General features: G+C 47.2%; 1 protein-coding gene across 4 annotated transcripts in view; it reads right to left on the minus strand.

The window, feature by feature from the left end:
* Nucleotides 1–22,685, minus strand: part of gria3a (glutamate receptor, ionotropic, AMPA 3a) — a 55,544-nt gene extending 32,859 nt beyond the window's left edge. For all 4 annotated transcript variants that reach the window (XM_035527660.1, XM_035527661.1, XM_035527659.1 and 1 more), the window contains exons 1-3: nt 22,281–22,685; nt 21,804–21,962; nt 1,827–2,066 (exon numbers count right to left, since the gene is read on the minus strand). In XM_035527660.1, the coding sequence (XP_035383553.1) occupies nt 1,827–2,066; nt 21,804–21,962; nt 22,281–22,368 (487 nt within the window). In that variant the 5' untranslated portion in view covers nt 22,369–22,685. The remainder of the gene's footprint in view (nt 1–1,826; nt 2,067–21,803; nt 21,963–22,280) is intronic.
* Between the last annotated feature and the right edge of the window lie 715 nt (nt 22,686–23,400).

A 23,400-nucleotide genomic window follows, 5' to 3' on the forward strand; every position in this document is an offset into this window, starting at 1 on the left:
ACTCCCAAGCCTTACAATGACCTCACAGTTCCCTTTGAGAACTCCCTGGTATCACCAACCGAAGCTGCCCATAGCCTGGGTGTAACTTTGGACAACCAGCTGTCGTTCTCAACTCATGTTTCTAATCTGACCCGGTCTTGCAGATTCCTCCTTTGTAACATACGAAGGATTCAACCCTTTCTTTCGCAGGAAGCTACCCAGGTGCTTGTGCAGTCTCTTGTGATCTCAAAGCTAGACTACTGCAACTCGCTACTTGCTGGTCTTCCTCTAAGAGCCACCAAACCTCTACAACTTGTCCAGAATGCAGCAGCACGACTGGTCTTCAATCTGATGAAGTTCACACGTTACTCCACTGCTGCGCTCCCTTCATTGGCTCCCTGTAGCTGCACCCATCAGATTTAAAACCTTGATGCTTGCCCACAAAGTTAAAAATGGACCAGCCCCTTCATACATGAGGTCAATGGTCAAAGCCCGATCCGTACCTCGAGTACTTCAAACCTCAAGTACGGCTCAGCTTGAAATACCGTGCTTCAGGTCTCATGGAAGACAAACATGGAGACTATTTTCTGTCCTGGCTCCAAGATGGTGGAATGAACGCCCGCTTGCTGTCCGGACAGCAGAGTCCCGTGCAGTCTTCAAACGCAGACTGAAGACTCATCTATTTGCAGAATATTTAAAGGACAACTGACACTGCTCCCTTATTGACTGACTAATTTAGTACTTATTGTAGGGTACTGTTTATGTTTTTAACAAACTCTAGCACTTATTGTTTATAGCACTTATCATTGTTTAAGATAGACCTTATGTACTTTGCACTTCTAGGTGCTGGAGCTAAACTCTGTGGAACGGTAGATGTCCAGGAGCGGTGCTGGAGCTAAACTCTGTGCGACGGTAGATGTCCAGGAGCAGTGCTGGAGCTAAACTCTGTGCGACGGTAGATGTCCAGGAGCGGTGCTGGAGCTAAACTCTGTGCGACGGTAGATGTCCAGGAGCGGTGCTGGAGCCAAACTCTGTGGGACGGTAGATGTCCAGGAGCGGTGCTGGAGCTAAACTCTGTGGGACGGTAGATGTCCAGGAGCGGTGCTGGAGCCAAACTCTGTGGGACGGTAGATGTCCAGGAGCGGTGCTGGAGCTAAACTCTTTGGGACGGTAGATGTCCAGGAGCGGTGCTGGAGCTAAACTCTGTGGGACGGTAGATGTCCAGGAGCGGTGCTGGAGCCAAACTCTTTGAGACGGTAGATGTCCAGGAGCGGTGCTGGAGCTAAACTCTGTGGGACGGTAGATGTCCAGGAGCGGTGCTGGAGCCAAACTCTGTGGGACGGTAGATGTCCAGGAGCGGTGCTGGAGCTAAACTCTGTGGGACGGTAGATGTCCAGGAGCGGTGCTGGAGCCAAACTCTGTGGGACGGTAGATGTCCAGGAGTGGTGCTGGAGCTAAACTCTTTGGGACGGTAGATGTCCAGGAGCGGTGTTGGAGCTAAACTCTGTGGGACGGTAGATGTCCAGGAGCGGTCCAGGAGCAGTGTTGGAGCTAAACTCTGTAGGACGGTAGATGTCCAGGAGCAAGGTTGGCGCTAAACTCTCTAGGTACAGTAACTCTTTAGAAACAGGAATGAAATCACATCCATACACACAGTATTGCATATACAGCACATCATCAACTCACACACCCCACATACATACCACACACACTGCACATATACACCACTCACACAAACACTGTCATTTGTGACAGATGGTGTGAATGTCCTTTGTGTGTGTGTGTGTGTGTGTGTGTGTGTGTGTGTGTGTGTGTGTGTGTGTGTGTGTGTGTGTGTGTGTGCTCACCTCGGTCAGTGTCGTACAGATAGACGAATTTCTCCCACTTGTAATGGATTAGCATGCTAAGCACCACCCCCTTGAGAGGCGGTCTCAGCTGCAGGACGAATTGGACATCAGCATCGATGGGGTGGGAGGGCGTGATGAAGGAGGTGTGGAGAGCACCGCAGAACGATGTGAGTGTGTTCATGGAGCGCTGGTCATAGAAGCCAAAAATCGCATACACACCCCGAGAAAACTGAGAACAGACTGGACAGAGAGAGAGAGAGAGAGAGAGAGAGAGAGAGAGAGAGAGAGATGGGTTTAATGAGCATCTGTTTTACACATTTGTGGCAGAGTTTCCTCACATAATATTATTCTACTGTCATTATTCTAATCATTACTGAAACAAACACACACCTCTCTGTCTGAATGCTGCTGGCTGCTACCTCTGTGTGTGTGTGTGTGTGTGTGTGTGTGTGTGTGTGTGTGTGTGGTTTTCACACACATTCTTACACATCAGCTCCAGGTAACTCTAATATCTCACATTGTCTCCACTGATACTGTAACAAAACATAAACCTAACCTGCATACACACACACACACACACACACACACATAGAGGTATCATATCGTCATATGCATGAATCTTATAAATGAATAAGTGTGTTTCTGTGTAGGATGATCTCCTGCCTGTAAGTGTGTGTGGTCTGGGCGGGTGTGTCTGTGAGAGGGTGTGTAGTCGGTAGGTAGCCGCTGACAGTCTGGCTGCACAGACCAAAAAAACAAAAACAAACAAACAAACCAACTCACGACATCACTCGTTGCTGTGGTTACTGAAGCAATAGTGCTAGCTGGAATGAACCACACCACAGAAGGGGTGGAGCCATATGGGAAGCTGGGTCAGCGCTGTCACTCAAACATACAGCAGGTGTAACAACGCACTGACTCCTCACCCTGATACGAGAAACAGACATGTGTGTGTTTGTGTCTGAACACTCAAAACTACAGAGCAAACACAGCTCCTCGCTGAAAACACAAGCTGCAGCAGGGCTATATGGTGATTGGAACTGAGGAGAGTCACGTACTGACTGGATTCAGTAGGTTTTGTAAGCAGACTCACGTACTGACAGGATTCAGCATAGCTCCGCTGAGGATAGACAGGTAGTGACTGGATTCAGTACAATTTCACTTACTCGTTTTTTTTGTCATGGCTGTGTGTTTATTTATTTATTTTGTCATGGCTGTGTGTTTATTTCTTTTTTTGGTCATGGCTGTGTGTTTATTTATTTTTTTGTCATGGCTGTGTGTTTATTTATTTATTTTGGTCATGGCTGTGTGTTTATTTATTTTTTTGGTCATGGCTGTGTGTTTATTTAATTTTTTTGGTCATGGCTATGTGTTTATTTATTTATTTTGGTCATGGCTGTGTGGTTTGGTTTTTTTTTGTCATGCATGGCTGTGTGTTTATTTATTTTTTTTGTCATGGCTGTGTGTTTATTTATTTTTTGTTATGGCTGTGTATTTATTTAATTTTTTTGGTCATGGCTGTGTGTTTACTTCTGCACATTGGAACTTCGTAATGTCACCTTGCATGATGTTAGCAGAATCTGAGGCTCAGTGGAGATTCAGTTACACACTTCTGTAACCAATCAGATCTGTTCTACAACACTACATCCAATCAGCTTTCAGCAGCAGTGAGGGCAGTGACTATGGTCGAGGTGAAGGGCGTGACAGGGCATGCTGGGGCAGATAGAGGAGGCCAAAACCCCCACCCTGCCTAGAGGGGGTTTGGACACATACTACAGGTACACACTGCATCGCATATCTGTGTGGAGAGAGCAGCTCACCTCCATCTCGGTGTGTGTGTGTGAGTGCGAGACTGTGTGTGTCAGGACTGGAAAAGTAGTAGTCAAGGTAAAATGTGTTTTCATTTGATGTTTCTTTAAAAAAACAACAACTAAAAACTAAAAAGGGCAAAAAATTCTGCTTGAATGAGAACATTTATATTGCACATAGGAGTTACACATATATAATAACCGAGGTAGAAACCTGTGTGTGTGTGTGTGTGTGTGTGTGTGTGTGTGTGTGTGCAAGCGCGCGCACGTGAGCAGGGACAAGCCAAGCCAAGGGTGTGTTGTCAGTGACTTAACTGATGTCAGATCACAGTGTTTTTACTCTAGAAGTGAAAAAACAGACCCCAATGCTTTCATTAAAACAATGGAAAGAGAGAGAGAGAGAGAGAGAGAGAGAGAGGGAGGGAGAGGGAGAGGGAGGGAGAGAGAGAGAAGGAGAAAATGGAAGAGCTAAGCATCAGCTCATTAAGTCTGAAAATCTGAGAGAGGGAAAGAGAAGGAGTGATGGGAGAGAGAGAAGAGGGGATGAGAAGAGCTGTGGAAAACACATGACACTCTCTAAGTCCCCTCACACTCACACACATCCCCTCCCCCTCACACACATCCCCTCCCCCTCACACTCACACACATCCCCTCCCCCTCACACACATCCCCTCCCCCTCACACACATCCCCTCCCCCTCACACTCACACACATCCCCTCCCCCTCACACACATCCCCTCCCCCTACACACTCACACACATCCCCTCCCCCACACTCACACACATCCCCTCCCCCTCACACTCATCCCCTCCCCCTCACACACATCCCCTCCCCCTCACACTCACACACATCCCCTCCCCCTACACACTCACACACATCCCCTCCCCCTCACACTCACACACATCCCCTCCCCCTCACACTCACACACATCCCCTCCCCCTCACACACATCCCCTCCCCCTACAAACTCACACACATCCCCTCCCCCTCACACACATCCCCTCCCCCTCACACTCATCCCCTCCCCCTCACACACATCCCCTCCCCCTACACACTCACACACATCCCCTCCCCCTCACACACATCCCCTCCCCCTCACACTCACACACATCCCCTCCCCCTCACACACACACACATCCCCTCCCCCTCACACACATCCCCTCCCCCTCACACTCACACACATCCCCTCCCCCTCACACTCACACACATCCCCTCCCCTACACACTCACACACATCCCCTCCCCCTCACACTCACACACATCCCCTCCCCCTCACACTCACACACATCCCCTCCCCCTACACACTCGTGCACTGCACGCTCCATATACACACACTCAAGCAGCTATAAATGAAGAATTTAAGAAAGCATTGTGGGTAATCATGCATCCAATGTTTCTTAGTGCCTCTTCTGTCTGATTACCGCCACTGTTCCTCATCGCCTCGTCTGTCTGATTACCGCCACTGTTCCTCATTGCCTCGTCTGTCTGATTACCGCCACTGTTCCTCTGTGCCTCATCTGTCTGATTACCGCCACTGTTCTTCTGTGCCTCGTTTGTCTGATTACCGCCACTGTTCCTCTGTGCCTCGTCTGTCTGATTACCGCCACTGTTCCTCTGTGCCTCGTCTGTCTGATTACCGCCACTGTTCCTCTGTGCCTCGTCTGTCTGATTACCGCCACTGTTCCTCTGTGCCTCGTCTGTCTGATTACCGCCACTGTTCCTCTGTGCCTCGTCTGTCTGATTACCGCCACTGTTCCTCTGTGCCTCGTCTGTCTGATTACCGCCACTGTTCCTCTGTGCCTCGTCTGTCTGATTACTGCCACTGTTCCTCTGTGCCTCGTGTAGTCCTCAGTGGGCTGGGTGAACAGTGCCAGCTAACACCCACACTGGCAGACACCTCACTCTGCTCAGCTCATTACAACACTGATGCAATATTTACTTTCAGTACTAAATTTCAAATGTGTCTAACTTTTTTACTGTGTGTGTGTGTGTGTGTGTGTGTGTGTGTGTGTGTGTGTGTGCGCGCGTCCATTCTAAGGTCCCTGGGTTGAGGCACATCACTGTCCACTAACTGATGAAAAATATACCATTCTGGCCAGTGAAATGACATAATACAACTCCTCCTGCAGTTACACATCACGCCAATCCCGCCTGCAGACATGCAACCTCCAGTCGCTGAGATCCAAATCGCCATGGCAATCCTGATGGTGAGCGGAGCGTGTGTAGTGAGAGAATATGTTCACAGAGTGAACAGAGGGCGCTGAGGAGCGATGGACAGCAGCTAACTGGTGTGGGGCTTCCAATTCTCCCCTCTTCTCCTCCATGTGACGTGTTTCATGTCAGACGTGCACACGGTCGCCATCGTCTCAACGAGCCCAGACTCTCCTACTGCATTACTTTGCTACTCCATTATAGACAGTCCTTCATTTAAAACAAACAAACAAAAAAATGCCAATTATGGTAAACGACATAATTGGCCTAAGCTTGCTAGTGGGAGGGAGAAGTGAGGAGTGACTAACAAACTGACCAATAGCATTGTACGGCTTGCTCAACCTCCCACAGTCACAACACACACACACACACACACAAATGCAAGTCAAAACCAGACACCCATTCATACAGCCTAAAATCTGTTCTGTCCAGGTAAACCTCTAGTATGGCACTTGCCTGTACGTCTGCTGGGGTCACCTGTAGTTATTAAAAGTGGAGCAAACATTTCCAAATGTGTATAAATATATCATAAATAATAACCAAGAAAAATCATTAAGGCATAACTTTAGCTCAGTAATAAAGAGTGTGCTGTCTGGCCTGTGCGTAGACAGCAAGTCATCAGCCCTGCACGCTAGGCAACAGTGTTCTCTACAGCAGCACGGTTCAGACGTAGAGTGGAAAACATTCACAGCACACTGGAACATCAGACTGGCTCTACAGCTATCGACCAGGTGTGTGTGTGTGTGAGTGTGTGTGTGTGTCCTGTCCTGTGTCCTCTCACTATTGATCTCATCACAGACCATCCATTACCAAGAGTCACAAAAACAACAGTCACTTCAGAGAGAGAGAGAGGGGGGGGGGGTTCTAGAACCACTAGTATCTAGTATTCCATATTCCTCACACCCACCAACAACTCTACTACCCCACCATCCCCACTACTCACACCTCTACTGCCCCACCATCCCCACTACTCACACCTCTACTGCCCCACCATCCCCACTACTCACACCTCTACTGCCCCACCATCCCCACTACTCACACCTCTACTGCCCCACCATCCCCACTACTCACATCAGTACTGCCCCACCATCCCCACTACTCACACCTCTACTGCCCCACCATCCCCACTACTCACACCACTACTGCCCCACCATCCCCACTACTCACACCACTACTGCCCCACCATCCCCACTACTCACACCTCTACTGCCCCACCATCCCCACTACTCACACCTCTACTGTCCCACCATCCCCACTACTCACACCTCTACTGCCCCACCATCCCCACTACTCACATCACTACTGCCCCACCATCCCCACTACTCACATCACTACTGCCCCACCATCCCCACTACTCACACCACTACTGCCCCACCATCCCCACTACTCACACCACTACTGCCCCACCATCCCCACTACTCACACCTCTACTGCCCCACCATCCCCACTACTCACACCTCTACTGCCCCACCATCCCCACTACTCACACCTCTACTGCCCCACCATCCCCACTACTCACACCTCTACTGCCCCACCATCCCCACTACTCACACCACTACTGCCCCACCATCCCCACTACTCACACCATTACTGCCCCACCATCCCCACTACTCACACCTCTACTGCCCCACCATCTCCACTACTCACACCTCTACTGCCCCACCATCCCCACTACTCACACCTCTACTGCCCCACCATCCCCACTACTCACACCTCTACTGCCCCACCATCCCCACTACCACCCTCTTCCAGAGCAGCCCCTCCTCCAGTGTTCCTAGAGCACAACACATCATTCCACTGCCTCTACAGCAGGGGTTCTCAAAGGTTTGGGTGCCAAATTGCATTTGGACTTCAAGTGACTGATCTTAAACGCTTTCAGGAAATGAACAGTAGCGCGACTGGCATAACCCTAGAAGCACAGACATTTCAAAAGACCAGTCTACAGCTGACGTTCCGCACGGGCTTCACGTCACGCCATCTGTTTCCTCGGATCACTGCAACTCCCAGCATTCCGATGGTGATTCGGAGGAACACCCAGCCAATCACCCACAATTCACACAATGCTCATCACCGGACTGTGGACACCACCTGGAGTCTATTTTCTCTGCCTGTTTGTCACCACTCACTCTCTGTGAAGTATTGTCGCTTGTACCTTCAGTGCACAGTTTTCCTGAACCTTTTTTCGATTGCTTACTTCTGTTTATTGCCTGCCCCTTCTGGATTTGTCTGCCTGGATATTTGATCTCTCTGGATTTTGACCTGGACTGCAGTACCTTTTTGTCTGTGATGCTCCCTGGTTCTGTTTATCTTGTAATTCTGGTTCTGACCTTTGATTGTGTTCTGACCACCATGTTGGATTAGCCTTTACTGATTAAAACCAAGCCTCCATTTATCCAAAAACATCTGGCTTTTTCTGAAACGTCACCCTTCAGCTTCAAAATAGTGCTTATTGCTTGTTATTCAAAGCACTGGCAGAAGGTTCTGAATAAATCCTAACAGAAGGTACCATAACAAGGCTGCAGGATACATCACAGTAATTACACCGATTATTTCAGAAGAAAGTCCTCTCACTAAACCGTTTGTCCGTACTGGGAGTGATAGATGACACGCGTTGTAATCAGACGTCCCTTCATGGCTTCGTTTGTTAGCACCAGGAGACACATGACTCATTTTGCTCTGCCGTTGCTTTTCTCCATAAAGCCAAACTCCATATAACTCATATGACACTTTCTCAATTTAGCTAGTTCGGGCTTAGCATCGACGCAACGATGTGGACGGACTCGTACATTTCTTTGCGCTCGCTGAGTGAAGTGAGTGATTCACGACAGGTTTGACGGTTGCTTCCACTGGCCCCAAAATTAATATGGTGGGTATAATGAACACAATATGCTTTTTTTTATTGATCCGAACAGTCCCCCATCTGTACATCTGCATTTTAAATGATACAGCACTATTTTATGATTTACATTATTTCACGGACCACCTGGCGATGCGCCGCGAACCCCCAGAAGTCCGGGGGCACGACGTTGAACCTACTTTGAACCCGCTCTGACTCCACGTGCTGCTCTGGAACTGACCTGTCTGTGATCTCGGTCTTACCCCCACAGACCACCATCTCCCTCTATCTCTCTTTTCCTCCCTCCCTCCCTCTTTTATTCCTTCATCTGGTCTTCTCTAATCTGTTCTTTTCTCTTCTGTCCATCCCTCCTTCTGCCACTACAGCGCAGCGCTAAAGAACAGACACAGGACATGGAAAGCCAAGAGCATGATGAAGGAGGTGTGGAGCCGCAGAAACACAGGAGTGTGTTCATGGAGCGCTGGTCATGGAAGCCAGAAATCGCATACACACCCCGAGAAAACTGAGAACAGACTGGACAGAGAGAGAGAGAGAGAGAGAGAGAGAGAGAGAGAGAGAGAGAGAGAGAGAGAGAGAGAGAGAGAGAGAGAGAGAGAGGGAGAGAGAGACAGAGAGAGAGAGAGAGAGAGAGACAGAGGGAGAGAGAGAGGGAGAGAGAGAGACAGAGACAGAGAGAGAGACAGAGACAGAGAGAGAGACAGACAGAGAGAGAGAGGGAGAGACAGAGAGAGACAGAGAGAGAGAGAGACAGAGAGAGAGAGAGAGAGAGACAGAGAGAGATAGAGATAGATAGAGAGGTATAGAGAGAGACAGAGAGAGAGAGAGACAGACAGAGAGAGACAGAGAGAGAGACAGAGAGAGAGAGAGTTGGCAAACTAACAAACCTTTCCTGACAACAACAGTAACAACACAGTAGATTACATGAACACACATGATGCAACACACATGATGTAAGAGAGATCACTTCATCATCATGATCATCACATTTATATAAGTTTCCCCACACTTGCCATTCATAGAAGAAACACAATTAATAACAAATACAAAACTAGCAGATATGAGACACATCACTCCCACACACTGGAGCACTGATAGCGTAGTGAAAACCCATAGCAGGGTTTCAAATGAGGCTACCGAGGACCATGGCAGTGAGGGGCACCGCTTAAGACCAGCCATAACCTTGCAGAAGGCCTACATCTGTGTGAGTGAGCATCCTAACGGCTGCATTCAGTACATACTGTAACCTAGAATGGGATTTGTCAGAGAAGCCGGATAAAGGATAATTACAGTAATCTAACCTGGATGCTACAAACGTGTGTACGAGTGTTTCTCCATCTGCTCGGCTAAGGCATGGCTAGAATGTTGGAATGTCACGAAGATGAAAGAATGATGGTTTATCTGTTCAACTAATGTGTGTATCAAAGAAGTGTGTGGACTCCAAGATTACTCCGAGATTACCCTGAGACTGTGGATATTAGCCGAAGGTATTTCTGCTGTTCCACTCATATCAATACCAAAGCCAGATGCCAATTAAAAGCATCTCTGTTTTGCTAGTATTGAGTTTCAAAAAATGAATACTCATCCATGCCCTGATATCATGGATGCAATGAGGTTAACTAGAGTTGATGGTTACATAGATCTAGATATCATCTGCCCAAATATGGAAATTTAAACCATGTCAGTGTATTAAATGACCAAGTGGTAGCATGTATACAGTTAAGTAGAGTAGTCCGAGAATTGAACCCTGTGGTACACCTTTAGTTACAGGCACATTAGGGGAGCTTTAATTTTTAATAGAGACATACTGACGTCTATCTGTGAGTTAGGATATGAACCAAGAAAGGGCAGATCCAGTGATGCCAGTATTGTCCAGTGATGTTATGGAGAACCCCAAGAGTTCAGAGGCTGCACTGGGTACGTCCTCACACAGTCATGTTTCCGTGAACCAACTTGCTCCTCTCGGACCAGATAAATTGTGCAATGACTTGCACGGTTCTTCAGCATAAAATTCATTCGATCTGTTGTCCTTTTCTCCATGAGCAACATCCCCTCTAGGATTCCTCCTCGCCTGAAATGATTCAGACACTCTTATGCTTCATTCTCGTTATATCTATTGCAGTGATAGAATTGCTTAGGAAATCCAGCTCAACTTATTTCCAGTTAGATCAGAAAGCACACACACCACCTCCATTGTTTTGTCTAGATGGGTGATCCCAATATTGTACTTAGCAAGGGAAGTAGGAACAGGACACTTCTGTACAACACTGGAATCACCTGTGCAGATAAAAATGATGAAGGTTGAATGTGTGCTTCCTGACCAACACAGCTCAGTTTAGGGTCTATTTGTCATTGCTCAGGACAAGACAACAAATTGCAAGCTACACATATCCCAGCTTCCTCTTGGAAGCTGATGTCGGCCACTGTACAGCGCCGCTGGAGCCAAGCCCTTTACTACACTCCCATTTCACAAATCACTCTTCAGTCATTTTGCCCACCTAGTCTCGATGCTCCAGGACTATTTCAATTACGCAGACAGAGATGTTACAGGTAGCCTTGAACATTAACACTGAGGAGTACACAGACTTAGTCACTGGGTTCTTCAAAAATTTATAATTGATCTTCCCGCAGGAACAGTGTGTTTATCCCAACCAAAAACATGGCTCAATAGAACTTTTGGGTCCAGCAACGCAGTGGAGTCCAGCAAAGCCAGCTATGCTCTCCACGCTAACATGGCAGCACAGTTCAACACCACCAACACGAGGAATATGTGGAAGGAGCTGAACAATACCACACCACAGACTTCAAGAGGAAAACATTTACGGCATTTTGCTGACGCTTTTATCCAAAGAGACTTACATTTATGACTGAGTACAACTTCAGCAATCAAGGGTTAAGGGTCTTGCTCAGGGGCCCCACAGTGGTAACTTGGCAATGGTGGGACTTAAACTGGCAACCTTCTGATTACTAGATGAGTATCTTAACCACTGAGCTAGCACTGCCCTTGCCAGGCAACACCATGACCTCACTCCCAGACAATCTAAACACTTTTTACACATTTTGAGGCCAACCCCCCCCCCTCAAAAAAAAAAGAAGGCCACACCCACACCGAGGACAAGTTTCTTGCCTGCCACGTGGCTGATGTGTACAGCTCTTTAAAGCCCATAAAAACCTGCAAAGTAGCCAGTCCAGATATCACTCGTGGACGTGTGTTTAAGGAATGCACAGATCAGTTAGCAGGAGAAATTTGAAATTTTCAGCATCTCGCCAACCCTGTGGTTCCATCACATTTCAAACTGGCCACTACTGCACCAGTAGCAAAGAGTACGACTGTATCCTGTCTGAATGACTGACATCCTTCATCTGTTTTCACTTTACACCTCACTTTACAGATCCTTTACAGTTTGTTTACAGACAAATCAGAGCCACTGATGGTGCCACAGCCCTGAGACTGCACACTGCATTTGCAGATCTGGTCAAGAGGAACACATACGTGAGAATGCTGCGTGTGGATTACAGCGCCGCATTCAACACATTATTTCCCTCAAAGCTTAACATGAAGCTATGTGATATAGGTCCAGACAGCTATCTGTGACGCTGGATCTTGAACTTCTTGTAGGGCCATTGCCAGATGGTAATGACAGGTGGTACCAGCTCTTCCTCACTGACTCTCAATACAGGAGTACCCCAGGGCTGTGTGTTCAGTCCTGTCCTGTGCGCCGTGTACTCACCACTGCAGCAACACAGCTCCAATGTCCTCATTAAATGTTCTGATGACACAACAGTAGATGAAAACAAGACTACCAATAGAAAGCTCCCTGACACACCGGTGCAGGGAAAATAACCTGTCACTCAACGTCAGGAAGGCGAAGGAACTGACAATGGACTTTACCCAGACTTTAAAAAGTAATCACTTAAGATTTTCACGCACCTTATTCTTGTGTAAATACGATGTGATGTGACAATAAAACAGATTTGATTTGAGTTGAGCTGATTTGTGTTTTGAGATTTGAGGTAGGTTTATTTGATTTGAGTAAGCTTGGGACTCCTGGGGTGCCTAGGCACTACTGCAAAGGAGCAATGCTAGACAGGTGGTATAAGCACCGTGCAAAGAACATCTCTGTATCTACAAACATATCTTACAGCACTATCCCCAGAGTGCACAGGAAGACCTGATTTACCATAAAGCTGCTCAAGACCCCTCCCAGTGGCTTTCACAGACCAGAGCTAAATCGAAAACCATGGATCAAAGGTCCTCACGAATCAGAGGAGCGCAACAGCCTACGTTTAATATGTATCTACGTATTGAGTTATACACATTTTCAATTTTGTTGGGACAGCACAAAGTGGGGAGAAAATAGGGCATGCAGTAAATCAGAAAAAGGGAAGATTTGACATTTCTGTTAGTCACCATGAAGCACAAGTGCAGAAACAAGGTATCAGACCCCAATGCAGGCTTGTGTGGGCGTGGCAGAAATAAGGCATCAGACCATGATGCAGGCACGTGTGGGCTTGGTTGGTATAAGACATCAGACCATAATGTAAGCACGTGTGGGCCTGGTTGGTATAAGACATCAGACCATGATGTAGGCACGTGTGGGCTTGGTTGGTATAAGACATCAGACCATGATGTAGGCACGTGTGGGCTTGGTTGGTATAAGACATCAGACCATGATGTAGGCACGTGTGGGCTTGGTTGGTATAAGACATCAGACCATAATGTAGGCACGTGTGGGCCTGGTTGGTATAAGACATCAGACCATAATGTAGGCACGTGTGGGCTTGGTTGGTATAAGACATCAGACCATAATGTAGGCACGTGTGGGCCTGGTTGGTATAAGACATCAGACCATGATGCAGGCACGTGTGGGCTTGGTTGGTATAAGACATCAGACCATGATGCAGGCACGTGTGGGCCTGGTTGGTATAAGACATCAGACCATAATGTAGGCACGTGTGGGCCTGGTTGGTATAAGACATCAGACCATGATGTAGGCACGTGTGGGCTTGGTTGGTATAAGACATCAGACCATAATGTAGGCACGTGTGGGCCTGGTTGGTATAAGACATCAGACCATGATGCAGGCACGTGTGGGCTTGGTTGGTATAAGACATCAGACCATAATGTAGGCACGTGTGGGCCTGGTTGGTATAAGACATCAGACCATGATGTAGGCACGTGTGGGCTTGGTTGGTATAAGACATCAGACCATGATGTAGGCACGTGTGGGCTTGGTTGGTATAAGACATCAGACCATGATGCAGGCACGTGTGGGCTTGGTTGGTATAAGACATCAGACCATAATGTAGGCACGTGTGGGCCTGGTTGGTATAAGACATCAGACCATGATGTAGGCACGTGTGGGCTTGGTTGGTATAAGACATCAGACCATGATGTAGGCACGTGTGGGCTTGGTTGGTATAAGACATCAGACCATGATGTAGGCACGTGTGGGCTTGGTTGGTATAAGACATCAGACCATAATGTAGGCACGTGTGGGCCTGGTTGGTATAAGACATCAGACCATAATGTAGGCACGTGTGGGCTTGGTTGGTATAAGACATCAGACCATGATGTAGGCACGTGTGGGCCTGGTTGGTATAAGACATCAGACCATGATGCAGGCACGTGTGGGCTTGGTTGGTATAAGACATCAGACCATGATGCAGGCACGTGTGGGCTTGGTTGGTATAAGACATCAGACCATAATGTAGGCACGTGTGGGCCTGGTTGGTATAAGACATCAGACCATGATGCAGGCACGTGTGGGCTTGGTTGGTATAAGACATCAGACCATAATGTAGGCACGTGTGGGCCTGGTTGGTATAAGACATCAGACCATGATGCAGGCACGTGTGGGCTTGGTTGGTATAAGACATCAGACCATAATGTAGGCACGTGTGGGCCTGGTTGGTATAAGACATCAGACCATGATGTAGGCACGTGTGGGCTTGGTTGGTATAAGACATCAGACCATGATGTAGGCACGTGTGGGCTTGGTTGGTATAAGACATCAGACCATGATGCAGGCACGTGTGGGCTTGGTTGGTATAAGACATCAGACCATAATGTAGGCACGTGTGGGCTTGGTTGGTATAAGACATCAGACCATGATGCAGGCACGTGTGGGCTTGGTTGGTATAAGACATCAGACCGTGGTGTAGGAATGTGTGGGTGTTGCAGAATGTACTTTTCTATTTTTATGAATAGCAGCAGAGGCACTAATCATAGAGGAGGAATACGTGTCAGGAAAATAGTTGCCAAACCAAAATATATGACACTGGTGACAGACCCATGTCTGATGAGCCGATACTGACCTGAGAAGAGTTGGCACGAATCATAAAGGGAAGCTTGCAGTGGGAGAAGCACAGTGATTGTGTTCGTGGTCAGAATCCCACCATGCCTGCCTGAAGTGGGGAATGCGTTCAACACCGGGACCAACACTATCGTTGCACTGACGGATTTTAAATGCCACGCCCCAGCTGCGATGCTCCACCCACCTCGTCAGAGGCACACACTCACGTCCACAGAATGGGGATAAATGCGCACGCGCCCTACATGATGAGTAAAATGCAGCATTAAGGCAGCTTTAACAATTCAGTGCTTTACCAAGAGCACTGAAGGAGATGAAAGATGCAACTGGATTCAATAAACCTGGCAGTTAGGGATAGCGATGTGGGTACCCTGCACAACAATTTTATCAATTCCAGTCACACAAGCTAAATCCAACGTGTGTCCAGTACAAACATCAAACCTGCAGTAGCAGTGATTTCTTTGTCAACGTGAACATTAAAGTCATCAGTCGGAATGATATTAGGAAATAAGGCACAAACTAGATAATAATGGATTTGGGCCTGATGGTTTACATGCAATAGACTCAAAAGAGCTTAAACGGTGCAGGTCGATAGTACAAGCGGAATATAACTGCTAGCTCCTCGCATGTCATTTTGAGCCAAAGTTTGGATGCGAGTTCAAAAGCATGACGTCGTTAGGAGCCTGCCACATTCCAGTGAGAAACAACGTACTCAGGTTATTCTCCGTGATTTCCTCGCGTAGTGGTCAGGATGTCAGTTTAACCGAGGCGCGCTACGCTTCATGCCTTCTCGATCTGAGCCAATCTCCTGATTGCCATCAAGCACGCAGAGTGGCCTCGGGGTGTAGGATACCGGCCACTGGCGCTCCCGCTGCACACGGAAAAGAGGCGCACAGCGCAGACGACCAAGTCACAGGCACAGCAGATGCTGAGGTGGAGTTATAGTAGACCGTGTGAATGGAGCAAGGGAACCCAGTCAATCCAGATGATTTATAGCAGCTGTAAACCTCAGGACTAGTCACAGGCCACAGTTCCAACTCAGCAGCTCTTCACTCCAGTGTCATGACGGCGGGAACCAAGGCAAGATGGAACAGAAGCACTCAGCTTTCTCACGGTGCCGCGAATCCCATCAGCCCTGATGGGATCCCTCCCTACCCGTTGCTGCCCATGAACGCGCGATGTAACAGCGCACTAGATCACATGAACAGATGATGTAACAGCGCACTAGATCACATGAACAGATGATGTAACAGCGCACTAGATCACATGAACAGATGATGTAACAGCGCACTAGATCACATGAACAGATGATGTAACAGCGCACTAGATCACATGAACAGATGATGTAACAGCGCACTAGATCACATGAACAGATGATGTAACAGCGCACTAGATCACATGAACAGATGATGTAACAGCGCACTAGATCACATGAACAGATGATGTAACAGCGCACTAGATCACATGAACAGATGATGTAACAGCGCACTAGATCACATGAACAGATGATGTAACAGCGCACTAGATCACATGAACAGATGATGTAACAGCGCACTAGATCACATGAACAGATGATGTAACAGCGCACTAGATCACATGAACAGATGATGTAACAGCGCACTAGATCACATGAACAGATGATGTAACAGCGCACTAGATCACATGAACAGATGATGTAACAGCGCACTAGATCACATGAACAGATGATGTAACAGCGCACTAGATCACATGAACAGATGATGTAACAGCGCACTAGATCACATGAACAGATGATGTAACAGCGCACTAGATCACATGAACAGATGATGTAACAGCGCACTAGATCACATGAACAGATGATGTAACAGCGCACTAGATCACATGAACAGATGATGTAACAGCGCACTAGATCACATGAACAGATGATGTAACAGCGCACTAGATCACATGAACAGATGATGTAACAGCGCACTAGATCACATGAACAGATGATGTAACAGCGCACTAGATCACATGAACAGATGATGTAACAGTGCACTAGATCACATGAACAGATGATGTAACAGCGCACTAGATCACATGAACAGATGATGTAACAGCGCACTAGATCACATGAACAGATGATGTAACAGCGCACTAGATCACATGAACAGATGATGTAACAGCGCACTAGATCACATGAACAGATGATGTAACAGCGCACTAGATCACATGAACAGATGATGTAACAGCGCACTAGATCACATGAACAGATGATGTAACAGCGCACTAGATCACATGAACAGATGATGTAACAGCGCACTAGATCACATGAACAGATGATGTAACAGCGCACTAGATCACATGAACAGATGATGTAACAGCGCACTAGATCACATGAACAGATGATGTAACAGCGCACTAGATCACATGAACAGATGATGTAACAGCGCACTAGATCACATGAACAGATGATGTAACAGCGCACTAGATCACATGAACAGATGATGTAACAGCGCACTAGATCACATGAACAGATGATGTAACAGCGCACTAGATCACATGAACAGATGATGTAACAGCGCACTAGATCACATGAACAGATGATGTAACAGCGCACTAGATCACATGAACAGATGATGTAACAGCGCACTAGATCACATGAACAGATGATGTAACAGCGCACTAGATCACATGAACAGATGATGTAACAGCGCACTAGATCACATGAACAGATGATGTAACAGCGCACTAGATCACATGAACAGATGATGTAACAGCGCACTAGATCACATGAACAGATGATGTAACAGCAAACTAGATCACATACACTAGTTCGCATAGTTATATGAACATTGCATCACATTAGCTAGTAGCCCTTTTGTGGGTGGACGCTGACTGGCTAAATTCAGTCTGTAGGAGGTCTTATGGATGTCTTATGGACATATTATGGAAGTCTTATGAAATGTGCTCCATTCGAGAGGCAGCTGCCTAAATAGGCAGCACATCTAGGGAGAGAGTGTACACACCCGAGACAACGGCTGTCCCATTCGGAAAGCAGCAGATGTCAGCTGTCTTCTAAGGTGCCTTATAATGGCCAAATATGAAAGCAGTGAAGGCAATCCCACAATCCTTTTCAACTGCCAAGAGTTTCACTGCTTAACTTTGGGGGAAAAAGGGCGTACAGAGTTGAGAAAACAATTTTACAAAAGTACGTATTTTATTAATTTTCTTCTTTTACCCGTTTACGTTTCCGGTTTTGATGAACTATTGTATTTATTTATCATAATTGTCATTCCCATAGTTAAATTTAGACAGACAGCCTTATGTGAAACTAACATTAGCTTAAACAGCATGCGGCCTAAGCGAACATTAGCTTAGACTGCAGGTTAGATTAACCTGACTGTGATGCCTGGTAAGATTCCTTCTCGGTTAAATGCTTAAAGGCAGTGACCTTCACAGGCAATGATTCATTATGGAGCTGCCTCCAGGATGCACTAATAAGCCTCTTTTCCACTGTAGAGCCGAACAGAACTCTGGAAAGTAACCGTTCCAGTCGCATGAACACAGCTGCACCACGCTTTTAAACTGTGTTCAGCATGGTTAGCTAGCTGTGCTCATAGCCCCAGTGCCTTTGGGTGGGATGGCTTCATGATGTAGGGATTCACTAGTTCTAGTTCTAGTTCTACATACAGACTTTAGTCTCTTGTGGCATTGGAATGTGTGCTGGACAGTGCTCACATATAAAGAAACACTAAATACAGTCCAAACAACTCCGAATGATCCATCTCACAAACAGTCCAAACAACTCCAAATGATCCATCTCACAAACAGTCCAAACAACTCCAAATGATCCATCTCACAAACAGTCCAAACAACTGGAAATGATCCACCTCACAAACAGTCCAAACAACTGGAAATGATACATCTCACAAACAGTCCAAACAACTCCAAATTATCCATCTCCTTAGAAACACACAGAATGAATGGACTGGTTTGGCCAGATAATTCTGAGATTTCGTTGCTGCCTCAAATATTTCCTGATCCCGTTTTCCAGCACTTCCAGAAACCGGGACCAGTCTCAAAAGTACAGCACGGCATGGATTACCTTGACACGGCCTTGCAGGGCTGTTGGGCCCTCTGGTGCAGCCAAACGAAGGCACTGGTGGTTAATGTCACGTGCACTTAACAGTCAGAGGGAAGTGTTGCGTGGGTCAGGTACCCACATTACAGGTATTAATTAACAGTCAGTAAAGAGTCTTTTGGCTTGAGTTATTAACAACTGATGCATGCAGAACTCTGGGGGAAAATGTCAGGCAAGGCAGGATTATTTATAAAGAACCTTGCACTCGCTGAGGTCAGGCCAAGTGCTTTACACATGAGCAAATTCAAAGATGATCAAGTAAAATTCAATCACGTTCAAAAGGATGTTAGGAGAATAGAAATGAAAAGCTTGATTAAAACATGATTAAAACAAAAAGTAGTGTAGTGAAATGAAATAAAAAACTGAATTAGGATAGTAAAGTGAACTAGGATAATAAAGTGCCATCACAGGATAAATGCAGTAGAGTCTAGAGAACAGTATTTAAACTGAGCTGTAGATACTGGTCACATAAGAACTGTGTTTAAATTGAGCTGAACATACTGGTAAAATAAGAACAGTGCTTAAACTGATCCAAAAATACTGGTCAAATAAGAAGTGTTTAGACTGAGCCAAGAAATACTGATCACATAACAGTGTTTAAACTGAGCCGAAAATACTGGTCACATAAAACTTGTTCCAAAAACATAAAGGTATAGATTATATTACGATATTTTGTATGAGACATACACAAACACTCCTGTCCTAGTGAGATGCACACGCGCGCGTGCACGCACACACACACACACACACACGCACACACACACACACACACACACACACACATTCTGCCAGTGAGGCTGACTCCATTCAGTACATTACACACATCAATTTTTAATCTCACCCCAATTACCCCACTCTCACCCTATGTGAAAACAACCACTAATCACCTGCTCCAAATCCAAATCTCACCCCAATCACCCCACTACAAATCTCACCCCAATTACTGCACAGCAAATCTAACCCCAATCACCCCATTCCAAAAATTACTCCAATCATCCACTTCAAATCTCAACTCAGTCACACTAGTTCTCTTAATTCACATAGCTAACACCAAGGGCAAAGCCTCAAAATCACACACACACACACACAAAATAACAATTTAACAGATTTAACACACAGACCTGCACAAAATGGGATAACTTAGGAAACTACAGGTTAATTCAATGCTGAATAAGTGTGTTTCAATCATCTTTAGAAGAGAGGGAACTCCCAGCAGCACCACGCAGTGCACGCTTCCGCCCTCTCATCCCAACCCTCTACTCTACCTCCTCACCTTCCCCCATTTCTTTCGCTTGTTGTGTTTGTCTTTGTCTTAGTTGAGTTTCCGAAAGGATTTTTCAGTCATTGATGAGTTTATTAAAGTTTAAACATGCCCTGAAAGTTCTGTTTATGTGTGTGTGTGCGCTCCCATAGACACACACACACAGAAAGAGGAAGAAATAGAAACAGCACCAATAGCAAAGAGCAGTGGTGAAAACACTGACCTACACACACGCGCACAAGCACTCGGGGCAGTTACAGACAGAACAGTAATGACAGCAGCCATAAATGGGCAGTTTTATAATGAAGGCGGCTCTCTCTCACATTCATGCACACGCAGACACACACACGCACTGACTCGTCTGCTTTCCTGGGCATGTGTGAAACCGTCGCTCCTTCCCATCCTCAAACGCACCCCCTCCCTCCCTCTCTCTCTCTCTCTCTCCCTCCCTCTCTCTCTCTCTCCCTCCTTCTCTCCCTCCCTCTCTCTCTCTCCCTCCCTCCCTCCCTCCCTCTCTCTCTCTCTCTCTCTCTCTCCCTCTCTCTCTCCCTCCCTCTCTCCCTCCCTCCCTCTCTCTCTCTCTCTCTCCCTCCCTCCCTCCCTCCCTCTCTCTCTCCCTCCCTCTCTCCCTCTCTCCCTCCCTCTCTCTCCCTCCCTCTATCACTCTCTCTCCCTCATTCTCTCTCTCCCTCTCTCTCCCTCCCTCCCTCTCTCTCTCTCCCTCTCTCTCTCTCCCTCCCTCTCTCTCTCCCTCCCTCCCTCCCTCTCTCTCTCCCTCCCTCTCTCCCTCTCCCCCTCTCTCTCCCTCCCTCCCTCTCTCTCCCTCCCACACTCTCCCTCCGTCTCTCCCTCCCTCCCACTCTCTCCCTCCCTCTCTCCCTCCCTCCCTCCGTCTCTCCCTCCCACACTCTCCCTCCGTCTATCCCTTTCTCTCTCTCACTCTCTCCCTCCCTCCCTCTCCCTCCCTCTCTCTCACTCTCTCTCCCTCCCTCTCTCTCTCTCCCCCTCCCTCATTCTCTTGCTCATAGTCAAGCTAGTTTAAGCTCAGAGAGCCAAAAAGCAGAAAGCCAACCCATCAAAACCAACAGGTCCGAGTCCAAAGCAGAAAGTGTGTGTGTGTGTGTGTGTGTGTGTGTGTGTGTGTGTGTGTGTGTGTGTGTGTGTGTGAGAAAGATAGATAGAGAGAGAGAGAGAGAGAGAGAGAGAGAGAGAGAGAGAGAGAGAGAGAGAGAGAGAGAGAGACTTTCAGTAGGATGTTGGTACTAATATTACAGCATTACTACAGATGTAATTGCGCATTTGAATTCATAAATTCAACATTTGAATTATGGGCAAGAGGTGAGCTTCTCGCGCTCAGACCTTTAGTAATGTGGGCTATTACGGGGCTCGCGTTGATCATCTTTACAGACCGAGAGCACGGGACACTCACATGCATGTGTGACGGAAAAGCTGTTGGATGACTCGAGGTTGTCCACGTTGTAGTTGAGGTGGAAGGGTTTCTCCGTTATGTTCTGATTAGTGTTGTACAGCTGAACGGCGAAGCGGAACGCACTGTGCTCCTGCACCGCCGAGCGCATGAACAGACCGCCTGAAAGAGAAACGCACACACGGAAAGAAAGAAAGAGAAAGAAAGAAAGAAAGAAAGAAAGAAAGAAAGAAAGAAAGAAAGAAAGAAAGAAAGAAAGAAAGAAAGAAAGGGATTGTACTGACATTTAACCGTTGGAGCTGTGCTGGGTCGAAGGGGGGGATCAGAGTGTTTGGAAATACTAAAGCAACAGCACGACAGAAACTTTTCGCCGGAACGCTCGTGTCCCGGCAGGCAGGTCCTGAGTTTGAAGCAGCGTCACATCTGTGTTGCTGTCAGTATTTATTAAAAAGAAAACAGAAAAGGCAAACATTCACTCACCTATATTTATCTGGTTTGGAAATCCCCCGTGTGAGTCGGTGGCAAGCCACGGTAACAGCACGAGGGGCACGAGAAACCGGTGCCCCATTTTCTTCGACCTCGAAATTCTTCGCCTCGCGCGGTGGAGAAACAGGCGCTACATGGAGACCGGCGCGAGGACAATCACAATTCGGCCAGATGTGCACACGCTCACTCACGCGCTGTGGGGCAGACGCATCGGGGCTTTAGCGCTGAGCGCGAGGCTATGCTCGGCTCCGGTGGGTGAGTGAAAACGGGAGCGCGAGAGCCTTCCTATCCCCGGACGGTGCGGCAGCGGCACGCTCTGTGGAGTGCGGATCACACAACTGGACTCGAGGACACCGTTGATCAAACTTGATGTGACGTGAAATTACAACAGCACCCGCGCGCACGCACGCACGCACGCACGCAACCCGCCACTGCAGAGCTTGTGCGCGCGAAGTCCTGCGCAGCCGCGGCGTTTTGTCCGCATGAAAGCAGGAGAGCAGCACGCGAGCTACCCTCGCGTGGACGTAAGCGGTACTCGACGGGTTTCGGGGGAAGGGGCCGAGTGTGCATCTTCCGCGGGTGCTTTGATGGTGCACTGAAGTGGAGAGATTTCTAAGGAGGAGCAGGTATCAGATACGCATTTAGTCACACACACAAATTATATATATATGATAAATACATGAATATCAAATACCCACACCTGCTCCTGAAACTGAGCTCCAGGCACACGCGGGTTCTGCATTTAGACACACGTTGCAATGCCTTGAATTCACCTAGCTCCAGGCACGCGAACTGGTCAAACTGACTACTATGACTTGTGAATTCATTTTTCAAATTTTGAAAACTAACTGTTAATATATTGCAGCTTATGACTGTTCACTTGACACAAACATAACATACACAGGCCTTTGTTTTTAAAAAATTAAATGATAATGGTATTGAATGAGCAGTAGTTATTTACATAGGTAAATAAATATTTTTCACACCACAAACATTCACCATTGTGCTAGGTCCTGGACTACATCTCATACAATCTCCAAAAGACCTCTAACAACCCATCCCAACAAACCCCACCTTTAACAGAACCATCTCCAACAACCAACAACCGCCCCGC

Source organism: Electrophorus electricus, chromosome 6 (assembly GCF_013358815.1).
Source record: "Electrophorus electricus isolate fEleEle1 chromosome 6, fEleEle1.pri, whole genome shotgun sequence".
Taxonomy (NCBI): Eukaryota; Metazoa; Chordata; class Actinopteri; order Gymnotiformes; family Gymnotidae; genus Electrophorus; species Electrophorus electricus.